This window comes from Salvelinus namaycush, chromosome 13, assembly GCF_016432855.1.
Source record: "Salvelinus namaycush isolate Seneca chromosome 13, SaNama_1.0, whole genome shotgun sequence".
NCBI lineage: Eukaryota > Metazoa > Chordata > Actinopteri > Salmoniformes > Salmonidae > Salvelinus > Salvelinus namaycush.
Window position 1 is genome coordinate 40,024,678 of NC_052319.1, and position 21,917 is coordinate 40,046,594.

Here is a 21,917-nt window from a genome sequence, read left to right on the forward strand (position 1 = left end):
CTTTACCTCACGTTAGTCTCATTCCAAACGTTGTAAATTGTTGGTTATCTGCACGAACCCAGCCTTTACCATGAATCATCCGTACATCAATTGTCTTAATCATTTATTTACTAACTAAATAATCACAGAGATGCATAAACAAACAAACAGTAGGGGATGTTCTCTAGTGGGCTAAACCGATATGACGGCTTGGTGGACAAAGGGAAGTGGGTGTGGACTGAGGAGGGCTGGAATTACATGAGTCACTACACAGTTGCTAATTATATTGATTGAAATGCTAATCCTTTGCACATGAACGCTCACTCATTCGGGAATAATTGCAATCAATATATATTTACGCTCAGTGTGTCATCATGATCTCTGTTGGAATCGTCTGTCTTTCTGTTGGAAAGTTCATCTGATCGTCTCTCTGCTTCATGAAGTATTTCGTGGTTAGAATGGATACCTCAGAGTACCATTCAGAAATGTTGTTATAGATTAGATGTTTCGGCGGTTGTCGGTCTTCAATGGTACATTATTTCTAGCTGCAGACTAGTAATTAGTATCGAAGAGTTGCTCTTATTCTGTCGTGATCAATAGTCTCAGAGTTTAACCATTTGGTATGGTTAGGAATTCAAGAACCATTACAAACGGAGGTTGTTGTGGTCTCTACTCAAACCTTTGCTCCCTCAGCTGACCGAGGTATGCGTGGTCTGAAGGGGTTTCTTCAGGTGGGTTTTTTATTTGTAACAGCAGAAAAGGGCTGTCCCATGAGCCAGATCATGTTTGTGCTCACGGGGGCGGGCCAATGACTTAGTTAAACTTTGAAGGGAATACAATTCTCTCACATTAACGGTTCAACATCACCTTACATAATTTCACATAGTTTCATCTTTACTCATTCATTTTATACAATAATTAGACGCAAACCTCATAACAGAGGCTCCTGTATAAACAGAGTTATGATAATGTGGCTGTATTGTCTTTCATGAGGTCACAAACATGAAACAAAATGGACCGGGTCGTAGCTGGCTTACTCCACCGACCGTTTACACATTCTCCAAAACATGGATATTGTTCAGTTCTCAAGTTCTGTGATGTAGAAGAAGTTCCTTTATTCTACTGTGAAACTCTCTCTATACTGCCTGGCCCTGAGGAGAGAGAGTCTCCTCCGGGAATTTACGACCTGAGATAACAGAACCTGGGTTTGAGAGAGAGAGAGAACGAACTCGCTATACCCAAAGAGGGCCACGTCATGACAGAGATGTGTCCGTCTTAACTTATAACCTGTACGGAGAGCAGTGTGAGTGAGAGACACTTCGGATTGCGCAGCACTTAGGGAGAAGGGCACAACTGCTACTGGCTGCAAAAGGCAAGTATGTTTTAGGGTGCATTATGGCCACAAATGGGATGCCAGCGTGAAATTTGAGGCAATATAAAGTGCTTGTCAAATTGTGAATGAGAGACTATTGGAGTGTGTACAGCCTGTGTGAAAAAACAAAGCAGAGCTCATGCCTTTCAAGTGACTTTTTTCAAATCATCATGCAGCCTTACAGTAGCTTGCGAAAGGATTCACCCCGCTTGGCATTTTTCTTATTTTGTTGCCTTACAGCCTGAAATTAAGATTGATTTTTGGGGGGTTTGTATCATTTCTCAAAAAGACAAACTGAACTTGAGTGTGCATAACTATTCACCCCTCAGTCAATACTTTGTAGAGCCATCTTTTGCAGTAATTACAGCTGCAAGTCTCTTGGGTTATGTCTCTATAAACTTGGTACATCTAGCCACTGGGATTTTTGCCCATTCTTCAAGGCAAAACTGATCCAGCTCCTTCAAGCTGGATGGGTTTTGCTGGTGTACAGCAATCTTTAAGTCATACCACAGATTATCAATTGGATTGAGGTCTGGGCTTTGATTAGGCCATTCCAAGACATTTAAATGTTTCCCCTTAAACCACTTGAGTGTTGCTTTAGCAGTATGCTTAGGCTCATTGTCCCGCCGGAAGGTGAACCTCTGTTCCAGTCTCAAATCTCTGGAAGACTGAGACAGGTTTCCCTCAAGAATATCATTGTATTTAGCGCCATCCAACATTCCTTCAATTCTGACCAGTGTCCCAGTCCCTGCCGATGGAAAAACATCCCCACAGCATGATGCTGCCCCACCATGGTGTTCTTGGGTGATGAGAGGTGTTGGGTTTGCGCCATCTAGAAGAAAAAGAAACGCACACTTATTTAGGCGAGGTGCTGGCTTGCAGAGTAGAAAACTTGAAAATAAAGGAGAGCCGCACACTCTAGGACATGGGTGTCAAACTCTGGGTAATTATATTTGGCCCGCGAGACAATACCAAATTACTACTAGAGCTGGCCCGCCGGTATTATACAGCGCATTCACCGCTAATACTACGAATCCCATAATGCTCTGCTGTTGTTTTCGCGCGCCAATCAGGACAGGACCCAGAAACGCCCTCTCCTCTGTGACAGTTGTCATAGCAACATAGACGCTACAACTGTCAGCGCGCTATCCCTTCCCAAAAATGGCGAAAAGAAAGGCAGAAAACAGGAGCTTTCTGGACAAGTGGGAGGCAGAATATCTGTTTACATATGTAAAAGACAAACCTGTTTGTCTTGTTTGTGGAGTCAACGTGGCTGTAAGTAAGGAGTACAACATTAGACGACACTATGAAACGAAACACCATGACAAATACAAGGACCTGGACATGACTCAAAGGAGCCAGAAAGTAGAGGAGATGAAAAGAAGTTTGGTTTCACAACAGAATATGTTCAAAAAAGCCACATCACAAAGTGAGGCTGCTGTAAAGGCTAGTTATATAGTGGCAGCAGAGATCGCAAAATCAGCCCGGCCCTTTAATGAGGGAGAGTTCGTGAAAAAGTGCATGATGAATCTCTACCGCCGTGTTCCCATGCGCACAGTTTGCTGAAAAACTCAGTGTTCTCGCAGCTGAGTTTAGCCGGCGATTTGCCGACTTCGATGTACAGAAATGTAGGTTTGAACTGCTTAGTAATCCCTTCGCAGTTGATGTGGAAAATGCACCAACCAACATCCAAATGGAGCTGATTGAACTCCAGTGCAACGACACGCTGAAGTCAAAGTATGATGCTGTGGACGCCGCACAGTTTCCACGGTTCATCCCTGACACAATGCCTCAGCTCCGCACCCAAGCTGCTCAGATGCTCTCCATGTTCGGCAGCACTTATCTATGCGAGCAACTTTTCTCCTCGATGAAGATGACCAAAACAACTCACAGGAGACGTCTGACTGATGAACACCTTCGCTCGATACTGAGGATTTCTTCAGCTCAGAGCCTGAGCCCAGACATTGATGAACTAGCATCCAAGAAGAGATGCCAGGTATCTGGCTTGGGCACATCAGATTAGATCAGTGTGCAATAATTAACGTTTTCTTTGTGCACTTTTTCTTGCTACAAGGCATGGGCTTGAATGGTTGATTGATTTATTATCATTTTATTTGTAAAATTATTAGCCAGTGGAAAAAGTTTATTTTGGTATTTAAATCAGAAGGCTGCAAATAGAAAAGAGGCATACGATTTTTATTTAAATTTTATTTATTTAATAAATGAATGCCATTGATGTGTTTTTTCATTTGAAATTCGATTTTGCATGTCTCCACTATTAAATTATATATTGTATGGTAATAAGCGATGCTTGTTCCATATTCAATGTTAAAGCAAAACTTGTTTGGGTCCATATTAAAAGGTTCATTTGTTCAATGTTGGCCCGCGACTTTGTTCAGGTTTTACATTTTGGCCCACTGGGTATTTGAGTTTGACACCCCTGCTCTAGGAGCTCAGATGCAAAAATGTAATATCCAACGTTTCGACAGGCAAGCTGTCTTCATCAGGGTATAATCACAAACACTGCAGGGTGACTCATTTATATAGTGTCAAAAGACACACAGGTGTCTGTAATCATGGCCAAGTGTGGCCTAATATCATTGGTTCATTCTCAAATATTAAAATGGCATACAAAGAACAGCATACAAAAAACAAATGGATAGCATACGATCATAGATTCATTTTAGACTACACAAGCTTACAAACAATTATAATGGCATAAGTCACAATAATCACAAGAATGGCTTCAGATCAAAGTCTACGTTGAGACCGAAGGGAGCAAGGGTCTTTAAATTTAAAGTTCCAGGCAGCCTCTCGTTTTAACAATACATTATCAAGGTCACCCCCTCTCCTAGAGGGGCATGTTCGATGCCAATATAATGCAGAGACAAAATCGAGTGGTTTGCTTCCAAAAAGTGAGCCGCAACTGGGTAAGTCGAGTTTTTGCACCTAATGGTGCTACGATGCTCTGAGATACGTACTTTTAATTCGCGCTTTGTTTTACCCACAACATTTTTACCACAAGGACAAGTTATAAGATAAATAACTGCCTTAGTGGAGCACGTAATAACATGTTTGATTGGGAGCGATTTCCCTGTTTGTAGGTGTTTGAAGGATCTACATTTATAAGTGCCATTGCATTGAGCACAGCCATTACACTTGTAGTTTCCATCCAGTAGGGGTGCAAATAGACGTTGTTCAGGAATATCTTGGGGTGATAAATCAGTGTACCAATTGGTCTCTGAGATTTCTGCCCCGCGAGAATACGACCAAGGGAAGGCCCGAAATCTCGGGAATGTGTTTATCATCGGATTTTAGAATGTGCCAATGTTTGTGAACGATTCCCTTAATTTTTTCAGAGCACTTTGAATAGCGGGTAGTTAGAGTTTGCGCCAGACATAGCGTTTTCCTTGATGGCAAAAAAGCAAAATTGTAGTCTAATCTGACCAGAGTACCTTCTTCCATATGTTTTGAGAGTCTCCCAAATGCTTTTTGGCGAACACCAAATGTGTTTGCTTATTTTTTTCTTTAAGCAATGCCTTTTTTCTGGCCACGCTTCCGTAAAGCCCAGCTCCGTGGAGTGTACGGCTTAAGGTGGTCCTATGGACAGATACTCCAATCTCCGCTGTAGACCTTTGCAGCTCCTTCAGGGTCATCATTAGTCTCTTTGTTGCCTCTCTGATTAATGCCCTCCTTGAGTTTTGGTGGGCGGCCCTCTCTTGGCAGATTTGTTGTGGTTCCATATTCTTTCCATTTTTAATAATGGATTTAATGGAGCTCTGTGGGATGTTCAAAGTTTCTGATATTCTTTTATAACCCAACCCTGATCTGTACTTCTCCACAACTTTGTCCCTGACCTGTTTGGAGAGCTCCTTGGTCTTCATGGTGCCCCTTGCTTAGTGGTGTTGCAGACTCTGGGGCCTTTCATTACAGGTGTATATATACTGAGATCATGTAACAGATCATGTGACACTTAGATAGCACACAGGTGGACTTTATTTAACTAATGTGATGTCTGAAGGTAATTGGTTTCACCACATCTTATTTAGGGGCTTCATAGGAAAGGGGATGAATACATATGCACTTACCACTTTTCAGTTTTTTATTTTTTTGAATTTTTTTTAAACAACTGCTTTTTATTTCACTTCACTTCACCAATTTGGACTATTTTGTGTATGTCCATTACATGACACCATGTAATCCACCAAGGGGGATGAATACTTTTGCAAGGCACTGTACAATATATTAAAAATCAAAACATATAGCCCAACATTTGTAGAACAACTAAAGTTACATTAATAACTGTATATTAAGCATGGAGGAGTACCTATTTCTTTATTAACCGCTCAACACAGAATAGCCACATGTGCGCACTCCCTCAAATCGTTTAGGACAGGGGTGTCAAACTCATTCCACGGAGGGCCTAGTGTCTGCAGGTTTTTGGTTTTTCCTTTCAATAAAGCCCTAGACAACCAGGTGTGGGGAGTTCCTAACTAATTAGTGATGTTAATTCATCAATCAAGTACAAGGGAGGAGCGAAAACCCGCAGACACTCGGCCCCCCGTGGAATGAGTTTGACACCTGTGGTTTAGGAGATAATATTTCATTCAGCTTTATTCAATTGTATTCCTCATACTATAAAATAATATAAAATAATGCCACAGAATTTAAGCTAATCTTGTCTGCTAAATGAACTAGTGTAGCCCACAACATTTGGTACAGCCACACCAGGACCTAACATAAGGACAACTGAGTATGCTATTATTTTCTTCTGAAGTAGACTACATTACCTTCATATCATGCTTCTTTTTTATTTATTTAATTTATCTTTTATTTCTTATTTACAATGACGGCCTACCCCAGCCAAACCCGGACGACGATGGGCCAATTGTGCGCCGCCCTATGGGACTCCCAATCACAGCTGAATGTGATACAGCCTGGATTCGAACCAGGGACTGTAGTGACGCCTCTTGCCTCTCGTGTGGAAGCCAGGAGATGCTAAATATGTTTATTAATTAACGGTCAATTACTGTGAGACCGACAGTTATTTGCTTGACAATCACTGGCTAATTACATTTTGTGACTTCAACAGCCCTAGCCAGACGCACCGGTTTGTGTCAAGAACTGCAAGGCTGCTGGGTTTTTCACACTCAACAGTTTCCCATGTGTATCAAGAATGGTCCACCACCCAAAGGACATCCAGCCAACTTGGCATAACTGTGGGATGCTGTGGGATTGTGTGATGCTGTGTCAAATACAAATCATCATATTCAGTATCTATGTACTGTACATCTACTCATCGTATGCATTCTCTGTCGAGCATCTGAATAAGGTTTCTACAGCATATTCATGTCTGCCATGAGATCTTCAGAATGACACATTACACACAATGGTCAGTGTCATCCTCATTGCATACAATTCAGCATTGAAGGACTACTGTAGCCGGATGCTATATTATCCATCTAGAAAGGAAGTTGTCGCCCTTCAGTTGGATCAAAGGGATACATAACAAAGACGGGACCCTTTTTAATTACATCTTTTTTTTAATGGACTTTTCAATCATATGGACGGTTCAATTCTGTTCTGTTGTTTGATTCACAACAGCTGTTATGTCTGGACAATAAAGTAATTTGTATCCTTGGGACTCATCTGAGAAATTTTATTTGGTTCCTTAGCAGAATATTTATCAGAATATGTTTGCTTTAAAGTGTAATGTACGTCATGAGTAAAATGAGTTATATCAATGCTTCATTCCATTTAAGTTTTGCAGGAGTGGATGTTTTGAACGGAAACATATCGAGGTATAATGAAGTTGACTCAGAAATGGGTTTCTACCTTTTCCCAAAATCACTGGCTGAGAAGGGATTCTATCACTATGGAAGGGACTTGATCAATACTTGTAAGGAAAGAGATGAAGAAAGAAGCAGCAACTGTCAAAATAATTGAGTCAACCTATTCTGAGGCAGAACTTACTTATGTATAGTAGCTATCTGTGTGAGTTAAGAACAGATTTTGGAAATTGGCATTTCAAATCCAATTTCAATTCGTCACATGCGCCGAATACAACAGGTGTGTAGACCTTACAGTCTGGGCAGCCATTTGACTAGATATTCAGGAGTCTTATGGCTTTGGGGTAGAAGCTGTTTAGAAGCCTCTTGGACCTAGACTTGGCGCTCCAGTACCGCTTGCCATGCGGTAGCAGAGAGAACAGTCTATGACTAGGGTGGCTGGAATCTTTGACAATTTTTAGGGCCTTCCTCTGACACCGCCTGGTATAGAGGTCCTGGATGGCAGGAAGCTTGGCCCCAGTGATGTTCTGGGCCATTCGCACTACCCTCTGTAGTGCCTTGCGGTCGGAGGCCGAGCAGTTGCCATACCATAGGCAGTGATGCAATCCGTCAGGATGCTCTCAATGGTGCAGCTGTAGAATCTTTTGAGGATCTGAGGACCCATGCCAAATCTTTTCAGTCTCCTGAGGGGGAATCGGTTTCGTCGTGCCCTCTTCACAACTGTTTTGGTGTGCTTGGACCATGATAGTTTGTTGGTGATGTGGACACCATTTTAAACCTTGCAATGTTAATGTGCTCTTAATGCTTTGTTGTATAATGTCTTGATTCCTCATTCTCATTCATACATACTCAGTAAAAAAATGTTGGGGAGAGATTGCAAGGTTGCAAAACGAACTTTAAGTTGAGCTTCTCCTCCTTATCGCCATTTAGCTTTGGTATTAAAAGTTCTCACTTGGTTGGGATCATCAGTAAATGGTCAAAGAGAACATGGACGTACTGTAACCCGATAATGCCGTTGCCTATTCACTGTTCATACATGTACGCTATATCCAGCAGAGTTTAATATGACAGCATTGAACCTCGCTTTATGGGCAAGCTACAATTTTTTCATGACTTTGCTGATATAAGAAGTCTTACGTTTTGCTACAATAACTAATCTACTTTGGTTGGATTTATTCGGGCAGCCACCGACAAGCATATAACCCCTTTCTCCCAGTAAGGTTATGCTGTAATGCAACAGATTGTGGCAAAAATAAATAAATAATAAAAAAAATCCAGAAATTGGTCTCAAGCGATATTTACTGTTACTACGAAGTCGACCAGCAGTAGTTGATTTCTTTTGACCTTTGACCTGTTTTAGTGTGATATATCGACAGTGACTAACAAGTCTAGCCGTCAAAAATACCAAAATGGTCAACTCCCCTACTCAGATGGTAAATGACTTTAACCCAAAGGTAAACACAAGGTGTTTTGCAGGTGGGCCTAGGTTTTCATCGGTGGATATTCTGACTTCTTAAACATTGGCTTTCTGTCAGAGGGTGGGTTTCCTAAATCACAGGCTGACTTCAGACATTAGTTAGTTGTTTTTTTTGGTAAAATTTTCCAGGTTATAGCCTACTACCATGTGCGCTTTGCTGTGCTTATAATGTGAATAAATAGCCTAATTGTTTATTAACATTTTAAGCTAAACGTTCTGAGATGTTGCAACAGCCACATTGCATAAAAAAAAATATGCTAAGGGTTGTATTAATTTGTGATCTATCGCATCCCACAACTGTCCCAGACTCTTTGGAATATTTATTTCTCGCACAGAATCGAATAGGTCGACTTTTGTACTATGGGGGATAGTAGATTGACAGACTAGTGATTTTGCTGTTTGTTAGGCCTACTCATCTTGTTGGCTGACAAAGTAAATGTGGACAGTTCTTCCAATATCTTCAATATGCACCTCAGAATTGGATAAGGACGCACACAGTTGTGTCACCGATGTGTCTGTCTTAACTTGTAACCTGTACGGAGAGCAGTGTGAGACACTTTCGGATTGCGCAGCACTTAGGGAGAAGGGCACAACTGCCACTGGCTGCAAAAGGCATGGATGTTTAAAGGTGCATTACGGCCACAAAGGGGATGCTGCCGTGAAATTTGAGGCATTATCAAGTGCTTTTCAAATTGTGAATGAGAGTGTGTACAGCCTGCGTGAAAAAACAAAGCAGAGCTCATGCCTTTCAAGTGACTTTTTTCAAGTCATCATTAGTCTCATCATGCAGCCTTACAATGTATTAAAAATCAAAACATATAGCCCAACGTTTGTAGAACAACTAAAGTTACATTAATAACTGTACATTAAGCATATAGGAGTACCTGTTTCTTTGTTAACTGCTTAACACAGAATAGCCGCATGTGCGTACTCCCTCAAATCGTTTGGAGAAAATATTTATATTTTTCAGTTTTGTTTAATTGTATTCTTCATACTATGAAATAATATAAAATAATTCCACAGAATTATAAACTAATCTTGTCTGCTAAATGAACTAGTGTAGCCCACAGCCATTTTGCGTAGCCACACCAGGACCTAACATAAGGACAACTCACAGTATGCTATTCTTTTCTTCTGAAATAGACTACATTTTATCTAAAGATCATGCTTCTTTTTCATTTATTTTATTTAACCTTTATTTAACAAGGCAAGTCAGTTAAGAACTAATTCTTATTTACAATGACGGCCTAACCCCGGCCAAACCTGGGGTAGGCCGTAGGTAGTAACATTTTCCAGGTTTTGTTTGTTGAGGGTCTGATATTTTAAAGGATTCTGAAACGTTTTGTTTTTTCCTTCCAGGTGGAATATTCCAGGTGGTATATTGGCAAATACACAGGAGGGATCTCAAAGACACAAGGTTTTTCCAGTATGAACCGGGCTTTTAACAGGAAAAAAGGTGAGCACTCATTTTGTTTCTCTTCCACATTTGTTAAGCAGATTAACATTAAGCCCAGATCTACCTCAGATCATATTATGTCTCATATTATGGCTCAAGGCTACTTGGCTCAAGTCAAGTATCCTTTGTTCAATGAGCTACTTGTTCTTATACCTGGAGCTAACAGGCGTAATCTACATAAGCACCGTGGTACTGAACATGTCTGACTTGACCGTTGAGGTTTCGCAACAACATCTTGCATCTCCATCTGTCCCACCACTCCAACTCCCGGGTTGTCACTAGTTAACACAGACACAAAGTCATAAACCCCACCTATTTCTACAATTTCTCTTCTTAAAATCAGATTTGACATTTAACCTTAACCCTAGCCTTAACCACACGGCTAACCTTATGCCTTACCCTTACCTTAAATTAAGACCAAAAAGACTGTTTTCATGATAAGTCCAAAGACCCTGCTGGACAATTTTGGTGCACAGGCGGCCCAGGGTTTTCTAGTGATATTTGAGCTTTGTAATTTCCCCCGGACCTGTCAGACACACAATGAGTAAATAAAGACAGTAATCAGGCTAGACAGACCACTTCTCCTGCTTCCGATTTACATTACCTTTTCATGGACAATATTTAAATGCAGCTTGGCACGAAGGTACTCCAATACTGCCCCTACTGTAATTTTTATTGGTTTTTACTTTCTCAGGAATATAAGTTGATACTTTGTCAATATCATCAACTCAGACTCTGGAGGGTGCGTTTAAGGAGTCTATTGAGAGGTTTGGCATAACAAAGAAGTTATGGCTTTTCAGCTGACGCAGAAAGTAGTCAGTGAAGTGTTCCCCAGGCACAGTGGCTGTTTACCATTCCCTGCCTCGTAGTGATGGGCCCACAAATGCCTCCAAACATACTTGCACCCTGTCCAGTTCTGTGTGATTGTAGAGAACTACAGAGCCATCTGGCATAATAAAGAGGGCATTAAAGTCTTTCAGCAGAGGACAAAGGTTCCTCCGAACCCTCCCCGAACAAAACAGACATTTTACCCCATAGCAACACAGAACACTGGGCTTTTGGAGACAACCGTTCATTACCAGAGCATTGCTCATAACTGATAAGGGGCTTGGTAAGAAAATAGAAAAGGGTATCAGTGTTTTCCATAAGCGCCGGCCGTCGGCTTAATAGCCAATAACACGCTACTGTTCCACTTCATTAATTAACTAGGCTTCTTTTAATTTTGAAGTTTCAATTCGTTAGTCATAAAAGTCAGTGTAGCCTTCTCCCGCTAGATTGAATGATATGCATGTTCTGGTGATCTGTAGATAGAACAGGCGCCTGTCAGTCACAAAGCCAGCAATGACAGGGGCACAGTACTGGTTGTTGTTCTGTCCTACCTCTCAATACCTGTGTTATTTTAGTGCTCTCTGGTTGGCTGCAGTCAAATTTATTTTAACGGAATAGGGAGAGCATCACCTTCATCACCGGTGAGTTTGAAGTTAGGGGAAGCAAAAACATATATACACATTTATGATAAAGTATTAGACGCATTTGCAGACTAATGTAAAATAGCCTACTATTCCTAATGTGATGATTAGATTAAGCTAATAAAAGTATTTTCTTTGTCTCTTCTGTTTTTCCAGTGATTTGTGTTTTGAAATATTGGAAAAGGCATAGGCCTATTTTAGATGCTTTTCACTGACACAGCCGCAAAGCAACAGTCAGCTATTTGATAAGATGAACACACGCTGCCCAAATTGCGCAATTCCCGACTGTTTATACCCTGGCCTTGTCATTTTAAAAAAATGACAGCTATTTTGTGGCTAAATCATGCTCTCTGGTGTACTTTTGTTTTTGAAGGCTTATATTTTTTTTTGTATAGACATGAGTAATTGTGTAGTTTTGCCAAGTTCAATTCAATGTAGTTTAGGGGAAGCACGACTGTGCAAATTGATACATTTGGTGTGGTTATTAAAATCCGCCTGTTGAGATTGAATGTTTTAGCAGAGATTCTTCACTGGTACTTTTCTTGCTTTCGCGATTGATGAATTAGCGTTAACATTTCTAGTGGCATATGAGCAAAAGTTGTTGCATTTTGTTAGAATAGTTTTTTTTCTCATTCTTACATATTCCTTCAACTTGTATTTATTAATTTGCACTGATGCCAAAATGTGGTTGTAAAATCAGCAGGACAAACAAAATACTGTTCCTCATTCTGCAAGGGGAAGAACAAATCACCAGTTATTTGTCTGGTCGGTCTGACTACAAGCTGAGCAAAAACATTTGTCTGATATACACTATATATACAAGAGTATATGGACACCACTTCAAATGAGTGGATTCAGCTATTTCAGCCACACCCGTTGCTGACAACTGTAGAAAATCGAGTACAATGCCATGCAATCTCCATAGCTCAACATTGGAGGTAGAATAGCCTTACTGAGGAGCTCTGTGACTTTCAACATGGCACTGTCATAGGATGCCACCATTCCAACAAGTCAGTTTGTAAAATTCCTGCCCTGCTAGAGCTGCCTCGGGTCAACTGTAAGTGCTGTTATTGTGAAGTAGAAACGTCTAGGAGCAACAACGACTCAGCCGCGAAGTGATAGGCCACACAAGCTCACAGAACGGGACCACCAAGTGCTGAAGCTCGTCCCCACAGCTGCCACCACCATGCTTCACTGTGGGGATGGTATTCTCGGGGTGATGAGAGGTGTTGGGTTTGTGCCAAAGCTCAATTTTTGTCTCATCTGACCAGAGTACCTTATTCCACATGATTGGGGAGTCTCCCAAATGCCTTTTGGCGGATCACCAAATGTGTTTGCTTATTTTTTTTTCTTTACGCAAAGGCTTTTTTCTTGCATCTCTTCCATAAAGCCCAGCTCCATGGAGTGTACGGCTTAAAGTGGTCCTATGGACAGATACTTCAATCTCCGCTGTCTGGATTGCAGGAAACTTCGCCCCAGTGATGTATTGGGCCGTACGCACTACCCTCTGTAAAGCCTTACGGTCAGATGCCGAGCAGTTGCCATACCAGGCGGGGATGCAACCGGTCAGGATGCTCTCGATGGTGCAGCTGTAGACCTTTTTGAGGAGCTGGGGACCCATGTCAAATCTTTTCAGTCTCCTGAGGGGGAAAAGGTTTCACGACTGTCTTCGTGTGTTTGGACCATGATAGATCGTTGGTGATGTGGACACCAAGGAACTTGAAGCTCTCGACCCGCTCCACTAGAGCCCCATTGATGTTAAGGGGGGCCTGTTCAGTCCGCTTTTTCCTGTAGTCCACGATTAGCTCCTTTGTCTTGCTCACATTGAGGGAGAGGTTGTTGTTGTTGTTGTTGTTGTTGTTGTCCTGGCTCCACACTGACAGTTATCTGACCACCTGCCTTTTAGCTGTCTCATAGTTGTTGGTGATTATGCCCACCACTGTTGTGTCATCAGCAAACGTAATGATGGTGTTGGAGTCATGTTTGGCCACGAAGCCATAGTCCCTCCTGTACTCCCTGTTCACCTAAGTACACACACCTGAGGGGCCCCAGTGTTGAGGATCAGCAGGGCAGACGTGTTGTTCCCTACCCTTACCACCTGGGGGCAGCCCGTCAAAGTCCAGGATCCAGTTGCAGAGGGTTTAGTCCCAGGGTCCTTAGCTTAGTGATGAGCTTCGTGGGCACTATCGTGTTGAACACTGAGCTGTAGTCAATGAACAGCATTATCACATAGGTGTTCACATAGGCATTTAGCTTGTCTGGTAGGCTCGCGTCACTGGGCAGTTCGCGTCTGGTTTTCCCTTTGTAGTCTGTAATAGTTTTCAAGGCCTGCCACATCCGATGAGCATCAGAGCCGGTGTAGTAGGATTCAATCTTAATCCTGTATTGACGCTTTGCTGTTTTGATGGTTCGTCTGAGGGCATAGCAGGATTTCTTATAGGCATCCGGATTAGTGTCCCACTTCCTGTAAGTGGCAGCTCTAGCCTTTAGCTTGATGCGGATGTTGCCTGTAATCCATGGCTTCTGGTTGGGATATGTACGTACGGTCACTGTGGGGACGATGTTGTCGATACAATTATTGATGAAGCAGATGACTGAGGAGGTATACTCCTCAATGCCATTGAATGAATCCCGGAACATATTCCGTCTGCTAGCAAAACAGTCCTGTAGTGTAGCATCCGCATCATTAGACCACTTTCATATTGAGTGAGTCACTGGTACTCCCTACTTTAATTTTTGCTTGTAAGCAGGAATCAGGAGGATAGAATTATGGTTAGAAATGTCAAGTGGAGGGCGGGGGAGAGCTTTGTATGCATCTCTGCGTGTGGAGTAAAGGTGGTCTAGATTGTTTTTCCCTCTTTGCACATGTGACATGCTGGTGAAAATGTTGTAAAACTGATTTAAGTTTACCTGCATTAAAGTCCCCGGCCACTAGGAGCGCCGCTTCTGGGTGAGCATTTTCCTGTTTGCTCATGGCGGTATAGAGTTGGTTGAGTGCGGTCTTAGTGCCAGCATCGGTCTGTGGTGGTAAATAGACGGCTACGAAAAATATAGATGAGAACTCTATTGGTAGGTAGTGTGGTCTACAGCTTATCATATGGTTCTCTAGATCAGGCGAGCAATACCTCTCGACTTCTTTAATATTAGACATTGCGCACCAGCTGTTATTGACAAAAAGACACACCCCCACCCCTCGTCTTACCAGACGTAGCATCTCTGTTCTGCCGGTGCATTGAAATTCCTCCAGCTCTATATTATCCTTGTCGTTGTTCAGCCACGACTCGGTGAAACATAAGATTTTATAGTTCTTAATGTCCCGTTGGTAGGATAATTGTAGTCGTAGGTCATACATTTTTACTTCCAATGATTGCATGTTAGCAAGTAGAATTGATGGCAGTGAGAGTTTACTCGCTCGCCTACGGATTCTCAAAAGGCAGCCCGATCTGCGTCCTCTTTTCCTCCGTCTTTTCTTCTCGCAAATGACGGGGATCTGGGCCTGTTCCCGGGAGAGCAGTATATCTATCTCGTCGGACTCGTTAAAGGAAAAATCTTCTTCCAGTTCGTGGTGAGTAATCCCAGTTTTGATGTCCAGAAGTTATTTTCGGTCATAGCAGCAACATTATGTACAAAATAAGTTAAGTATAACAAACAACGCAAAAAAACTAAACAAAATAGCACAATTGGTTAAGGTCATGTAAAACGTAAGCCATCCTCTTCGGCGCAATCTTTGGGCGGTATGATGTTATGATGATGTGGGAATGTTAACTTCTCTAGGGTATGTGGGACGGCAGCGTCCCACCTCGTCAACAGCCAGTGAAACTGCAGGGCGCCAAATTCAAAACAACATGTGTAAATCCATGTTGTAAATCCAGCCAAAGTGTCCGATTTCAAAAAGGTTTTACGACGAAAGCACACCAAACGATTATGTTAGGTATGAGCCAAGTCACAGAAAAAGACAGCCATTTTTCCAGCCAAAGAGAGGAGTAACAAAAAGCAGAAAGAGATAAAATTAATCACTAACCTTTGATGATCTTCATCAGATGACACTCATAGGACTTCATGTTACACAATACATGTATGTTTTGTTCGGTAAAGTTCATATTTATATCCAAAAATCTCAGTTTAGGCGGGACGCTACTGTCTCACTTGGCAAAAAGCCAAGCGCCAAATTCAAATTAATTACTATGAAAATTACTATAAAAATCAAACTTTCATTAAATCACACATGAAAGATACGAAATTAAAGCTACACTGGTTGTGAATCCAGCCAACATGTCAGAATTCAAATAGGCTTTTCGGTGAAAGCAAACGATGCTATTATCTGAGGATAGCACAATAGTAAACAAAGACAGAGAAGCATATTTCAACCCTGCAGGCGCGACACAAAACGCAGAAATATATATATTATATATATATAATTCATGCCTTACCTTTTGACGAACTTCTGTTGTTGGCACTCCAATATGTCCCATAAACATCACAAATGGTCCTTTTGTTCGATTAATTCCGTCGATATATATCCAAAATGTCCATTTATTTGGCGCGTTTGATCCAGAAAAACACCGGTTCCAACTTGCTCAAACGTGACTACAAAATATCTCAAAGGTTACCTGTAAACTTTGCCAAAAAATGTCAAACTACTTTTGTAATACAACTTTAGGTATTTTTTTTCGTTAATAATCGATCAAATTGAAGACGGGATGATCTGTGTTCAATACAGGATTAAAACCAACTGTAGCTAGCTTTCTGGTCTCGCGCCTCTAACAAACAGGACACTTCGAGTGACCTTCCTTCAAGATGGCCGTACTTCTTCATTACACAAAGGAATAACCTCAACCAATTTCTAAAGACTGTTGACATCCAGTGGAAGCGGTAGGAACTGCAAGTAGGTCCCTTTGCAATCTGGTTTCCCAATGAAAACTCATTGAAAAGAGTGACCTCAAAAAGTAAAAGATCTGAATGGTTTGTCCTCGGGGTTTCGCCTGCTAAATAAGTGTTGTTATACTCACAGACATGATTCAAACAGTTTTAGAAACTTCAGAGTGTTTTCTATCCAAATCTACTAATAATATACATATCTTATCTTCTGGGGATGAGTAGCTGGCAGTTTAATTTGGGCATGCTTTTCATCCAAAATTCCGAATGCTGCCCCCTACCCTAGAGAAGTTAAGTGAAAGACAAAGTGCTGTACAGTCTGGCAGGGCAATAATGACAGACACAGTATTGTTCAGTCTTGCAGGGCAGTAATGACAGACACAATACTGTACAGTCTGACAGGGCAGTAATGACAGACACGGGACTGGACTGTCTTACATGGCGGTAATGACAGACACGGTACTGTACTGTCTTACTTGTAACCGTGTACAACAAAATGTATTTTAATGTTGTACATACGCACTCGTGCATGCACACACAGAAAGATAAATGTTTCCATAGAGGAGAAGGGTAAATAATGTACAAAGTCTAGCTCATAAAAAGTGAACATTTCAGGAAACACACTTACATTTTTTTTTATTGTAGATATGGTGAAGGGGGCAATTTTGATCCTGATTCCATGTGCTATCCTGGAATTGATCTCAGTTTGTTCAATGAGTAACAATAAATCAAATGTGAGGGTTAGGTAAAAAAGTCTGTCGATGTGCCCTTGAACAAGGCCCTTAACCCCAATCGCTCCTGTAAGTCACTCTGGATAAGAGCTTCTGCTGAAATGTAAAAATGTACACTAGCGATAATGCAGGAGGTGTTAAACTGAGCTTAGTTTAACTCCTCTGACCAGCAGGCAAATGAGGCAGCTGGACAAATAATACAGGGACCTCTGCCTTGTAAAAATTATAGATAACTAGCATTTTTATGGGGATGGAAGATTGTACTAAATGTCTTTAAGGCTTGTTACTGTAAGTTCCATATATGGAACATACTGTATATGAATATGACATTCATCTACAGGTATACAGAGGTTATATACAAAAGAAAAACAGAGCTGTTCCCTGAGAATGTTTGGGTCATTCATTATATAGCTACTGTCTTCTGAAAAGCTGCATTCTCTTTGACAGGGAAATGATTTATGGGCATTTCTCTGCTAATGGTTCCCACAAAGGGCACTGCCTTAATGTCATTTTAACACTTGTGAATGTTACCTAGCCTATGCCATTTCCCCTAGCTGTAGATGTGAACCACTGCTTGCATGGCTGCTTTGCCCAGCAAACAGACGCATGATGTGACGAAGAGTTTGCATACCAAGCAATCTCATTGTCAGCTTTGACTTGATCGAATGCAGAGGTGAATTACTGTTTCACTGCGTTGAACAACCTTATCGAAACATTTGTGCTGCAATCACCGTACCTACAGTGTACTCTCATCAAGGTTTAAGCTTACAAGGCATTAGAGACTGCTGCTGTCCTATGTACAATACATAGTCCTTGAACACTGGTCTTCTTAAAAATGTCTACATACTGTTTTATCCACTTCATATGTTTAGATACTGCATTCTAGTCAAGGCTCATCCTATATAACTACTGACGTACACACCTTTTCTATTCATATACTCCCTCCATACTGTATGTGTGTTTGTATGTATATATATATATATATATATATATGTGTACATATGTATGTGTGTGTGTGTGTGTGTATATACACTGCTCAAAAAAATAAAGGGAACACTTAAACAACACAATGTAACTCCAAGTCAATCACACTTCTGTGAAATCAAACTGTCCACTTAGGAAGCAACACTGATTGACAATAAATTTCACATGCTGTTGTGCAAATGGAATAGACAAAATGTGGAAATTATAGGCAATTAGTAAGACACCCCCAAAAAAGGAATGGTTCTGCAGGTGGTGACCACACACCACTTCTCAGTTCCTATGCTTCCTGGCTGATGTTTTGGTCACTTTTGAATGCTGGCTGTGCTTTCACTCTAGTGGTAGCATGAGATGGAGTCTACAACCCACACAAGTGGCTCAGGTAGTGCAGCTCATCCAGGATGGCACATCAATGCGAGCTGTGGCAAGAAGGTTTGCTGTGTCTGTCAGCGTAGTGTCCAGAGCATGGAGGCGCTACCAGGAGACAGGCCAGTACATCAGGAGACGTGGAGGAGGCCGTAGGAGGGCAACAACCCAGCAGCAGGACCGCTACCTCCGCCTTTGTGCAAGAAGGAGCAGGAGGAGCACTGCCAGAGCCCTGCAAAATGACCTCCAGCAGGCCACAAATGTGCATGTGTCTGCTCAAACGGTCAGAAACAGACTCCACGAGGGTGGTATGAGGGCCCGACGTCCACAGGTGGGGGTTGTGCTTACAGCCTAACACCGTGCAGGACGTTTGGCATTTGCCAGAGAACACCAAGATTGGCAAATTCGCCACTGGCGCCCTGTGCTCTTCACAGATGAAAGCAGGTTCACACTGAGCACATGTGACAGTCTGCAGACGCCGTGGAGATCGTTCTGCTGCCTGCAACATCCTCCAGCATGACCGGTTTGGCGGTGGGTCAGTCATGGTGTGGGGTGGCATTTCTTTGGGGTGCCGCACAGCCCTCCATGGGCTCGCCAGAGGTAGCCTGACTGCCATTAGGTACCGAGATGAGATCCTCAGACCCCTTGTGAGACCATATGCTGGTGCGGTTGGCCCTGGGTTCCTCCTAATGCAAGACAATGCTAGACCTCATGTGGCTGGAGTGTGTCAGCAGTTCCTGCAAGAGGAAGGCATTGATGCTATGGACTGGCCCGCCCGTTCCCCAGACCTGAATCCAATTGAGCACATCTGGGACATAATGTCTCGCTCCATCCACCAACGCCACGTTGCACCACAGACTGTCCAGGAGTTGGCGGATGCTTTAGTCCAGGTCTGGGAGGAGATCCCTCAGGAGACCATCCGCCACCTCATCAGGAGCATGCCCAGGCGTTGTAGGGAGGTCATACAGGCACGTGGAGGCCACACACACTACTGAGCCTCATTTTGACTTGTTTTAAGGACATTACATCAAAGTTGGATCAGCCTGTAGTGTGGTTTTCCACTTTAATTTTGAGTGTGACTCCAAATCCAGACCTCCATGGGTTGATAAATTTGATTTCCATTGATAATTTTTGTGTGATTTTGTTGTCAACACATTCAACTATGTAAAGAAAAAAGTATTTAATAAGAATATTTCATTCATTCAGATCTAGGATGTGTTATTTTAGTGTTCCCTTCATTTTTTTGAGCAGTGTATATATACTACCACGGTCAAAAGTTTGGGGTCACTTAGAAATGTCCTTGTTTTTGAAAGAAAAGCAATTTTTTTGCTCAAAATAACATCAACTTGATCAGAAATAGTGTAGACATTGTTAATGTTGTGAATGACTATTGTAGCTGGAACCTGCTGATTTTTAATGGAATATCTACATAGGTGTACAGAGGCCCATTATCAGCAATCATCACTCCTGTGTTAATTGTGCTAATTTACCATTAGAAAACCCTTTTGCAATTATGTTAGCACAGCTGAAAACTGTTGTTCTGATTAAGGAAGCAATTAAACAGGCCATCTTTAGACTAGTTGAGTATCTGGAGCATCAGCATTTGGGGGTTCAATTACAGGCTCAAAATGACCAGAAACAAAGACTTTCTTCTGAAACTCGTCGGTCTATTCTTGTTCTGAGAGATGAAGGCTATTCCATGCGAGAAATTGCCAGGAAACGGAAGATCTTGTACAACGCTGTGTACTCCTCCCTTCACAGAACAGTGCAAACTGGCTCTAACCAGAATAGAAAGAGGATTGGGAGGCCCCGGTGCACAACTGAGCAAGAGGACAAGTACATTAGAGTGTCTAGTTTGATAAACAGACGCCTCACAAGTCCTCAACTGGCAGCTTCATTAAATAGTACCCGCAAAACACCAGTCTCAACGTCAACAGTAAAGAGGTGACTTCGGGATGCTGGCCTTCTAGGCAGAGTTCCTCTGTCCAGTGTCTGTGTTCTTTTGCCCATTTTAATATTTTATTTTTATTGGACAGTCTGAGATATGGCTTTTTCTTTGCAACCCGGATTTGCATCTTCACTGTTGACGTTGAGACTGGTGTTTTGCGGATACTATTTAATAAAGCTGCCAGTTGAGGACTTGTGAGGCGTCTGTTTCTCAAACTAGACACTCTAATGTACTTGTCCTTTTGCTCAGTTATGCACCGGGGCCTCCCACTCCTCTTTCTATTCTGGTTTGAGCCAGTTTGCGCTGTTCTGTGACTTGATTTTGACCCCCCCCCCCCCTTTGGTCAGGGACACATTATTCAATTTCTGTTAGTCACATGTCTGTGGAACTTGTTCAGTTTATGTCTCAGTTGTTGATTCTTGTTATGTTCATACAAATATTTACACATGTTAAGTTTGCTGAAAATAAATGCAGTTGACAGTGAGAGGATGTTTCTTTTTTTGCTTAGTTTATACTTAATTATATTCTGGACCTTGCTAGTTCTAATAATTCTCTATTTCTTAATTCATTTATTTTATTTTGGGGGATTTGGGTGTTAGCATTTTGTGTACACGACCAATCACCATTTTATTTGATTGAGCAATTAGCAGTGGTGCTCTTGTCAGTTTGACCTTTGAGTTGTCCTCTGGGAGTATGATGAGTAACCTTTTGGGATAGTTGTTAGGCATCACTCTTGTAGCATCAATAAAGGTTGAACATTTCTCGAAAATATGATTCAAAATGGCCTTGAGATGGGTGCAACATAAAATAGGAAACCATCATCGACTGTTTAGGCGAAATTCTTTACTGTCATCAGTTTCCTCATTACCCTAAAGGTGATGACGGTTGGAAATATTAAGTGCCATGGAACACAAGAACGGTCCCCACTCCGAGTCCTATTCACTGGCATTAACGAAGAAAACTACCCTCATTGTATTGCATTGTGTCGGAAGAGATTGTTGGAGAAGATCCATTGTATTTTCTTTTACCCTTAATGATTAACCATTTGTATCCGTCCACTCACATTTAATTAAAACGGATATCTGGAGTACGGACATCTAAATACTGCTGGAGGTATTTTAGACTTCAGTCCCCCGGGGCCTACTGATTGATCCAACAAAACTCTGAATTAGACAAATGTGAGATTAATTGGCCATTGTTTTCCTGTAAGGGCCCAGTTCCAGGTGATGGCTACTGTCCAGCCTGGCCCATGGGAACATTAGCTGTGTAATTCATTAAAGTGAATGGGTGAGATAATGAGCTCAGACTTGGACTTGGTCTGTCTGGAACTTCTGATGGCTTTACTACTAACTGTGGTTCTAAGTTCACACAAAGCGCTAGCTTTAATGTTCTAGTATTGTTTGATTACTTTCAAATACTTTGAAATATGTTTGATTGAGTGTGTCTGGAGTGTGAAATGGGCGTGGTTTGTACT

The 21,917-nt window shown here is 41.8% G+C and overlaps 1 protein-coding gene across 1 annotated transcript in view; it reads left to right on the top strand.

The window, feature by feature from the left end:
- Positions 1-9,984: 9,984 nt before the first annotated feature.
- LOC120058001 (PTB domain-containing engulfment adapter protein 1-like) overlaps positions 9,985-21,917 on the top strand; it is a 42,088-nt gene continuing 30,155 nt past the window's right edge. The window contains exon 1 of the mRNA XM_039006486.1: positions 9,985-10,073. Within this exon, the coding sequence (XP_038862414.1) occupies positions 10,046-10,073 (28 nt within the window). The 5' untranslated portion in view covers positions 9,985-10,045. The remainder of the gene's footprint in view (positions 10,074-21,917) is intronic.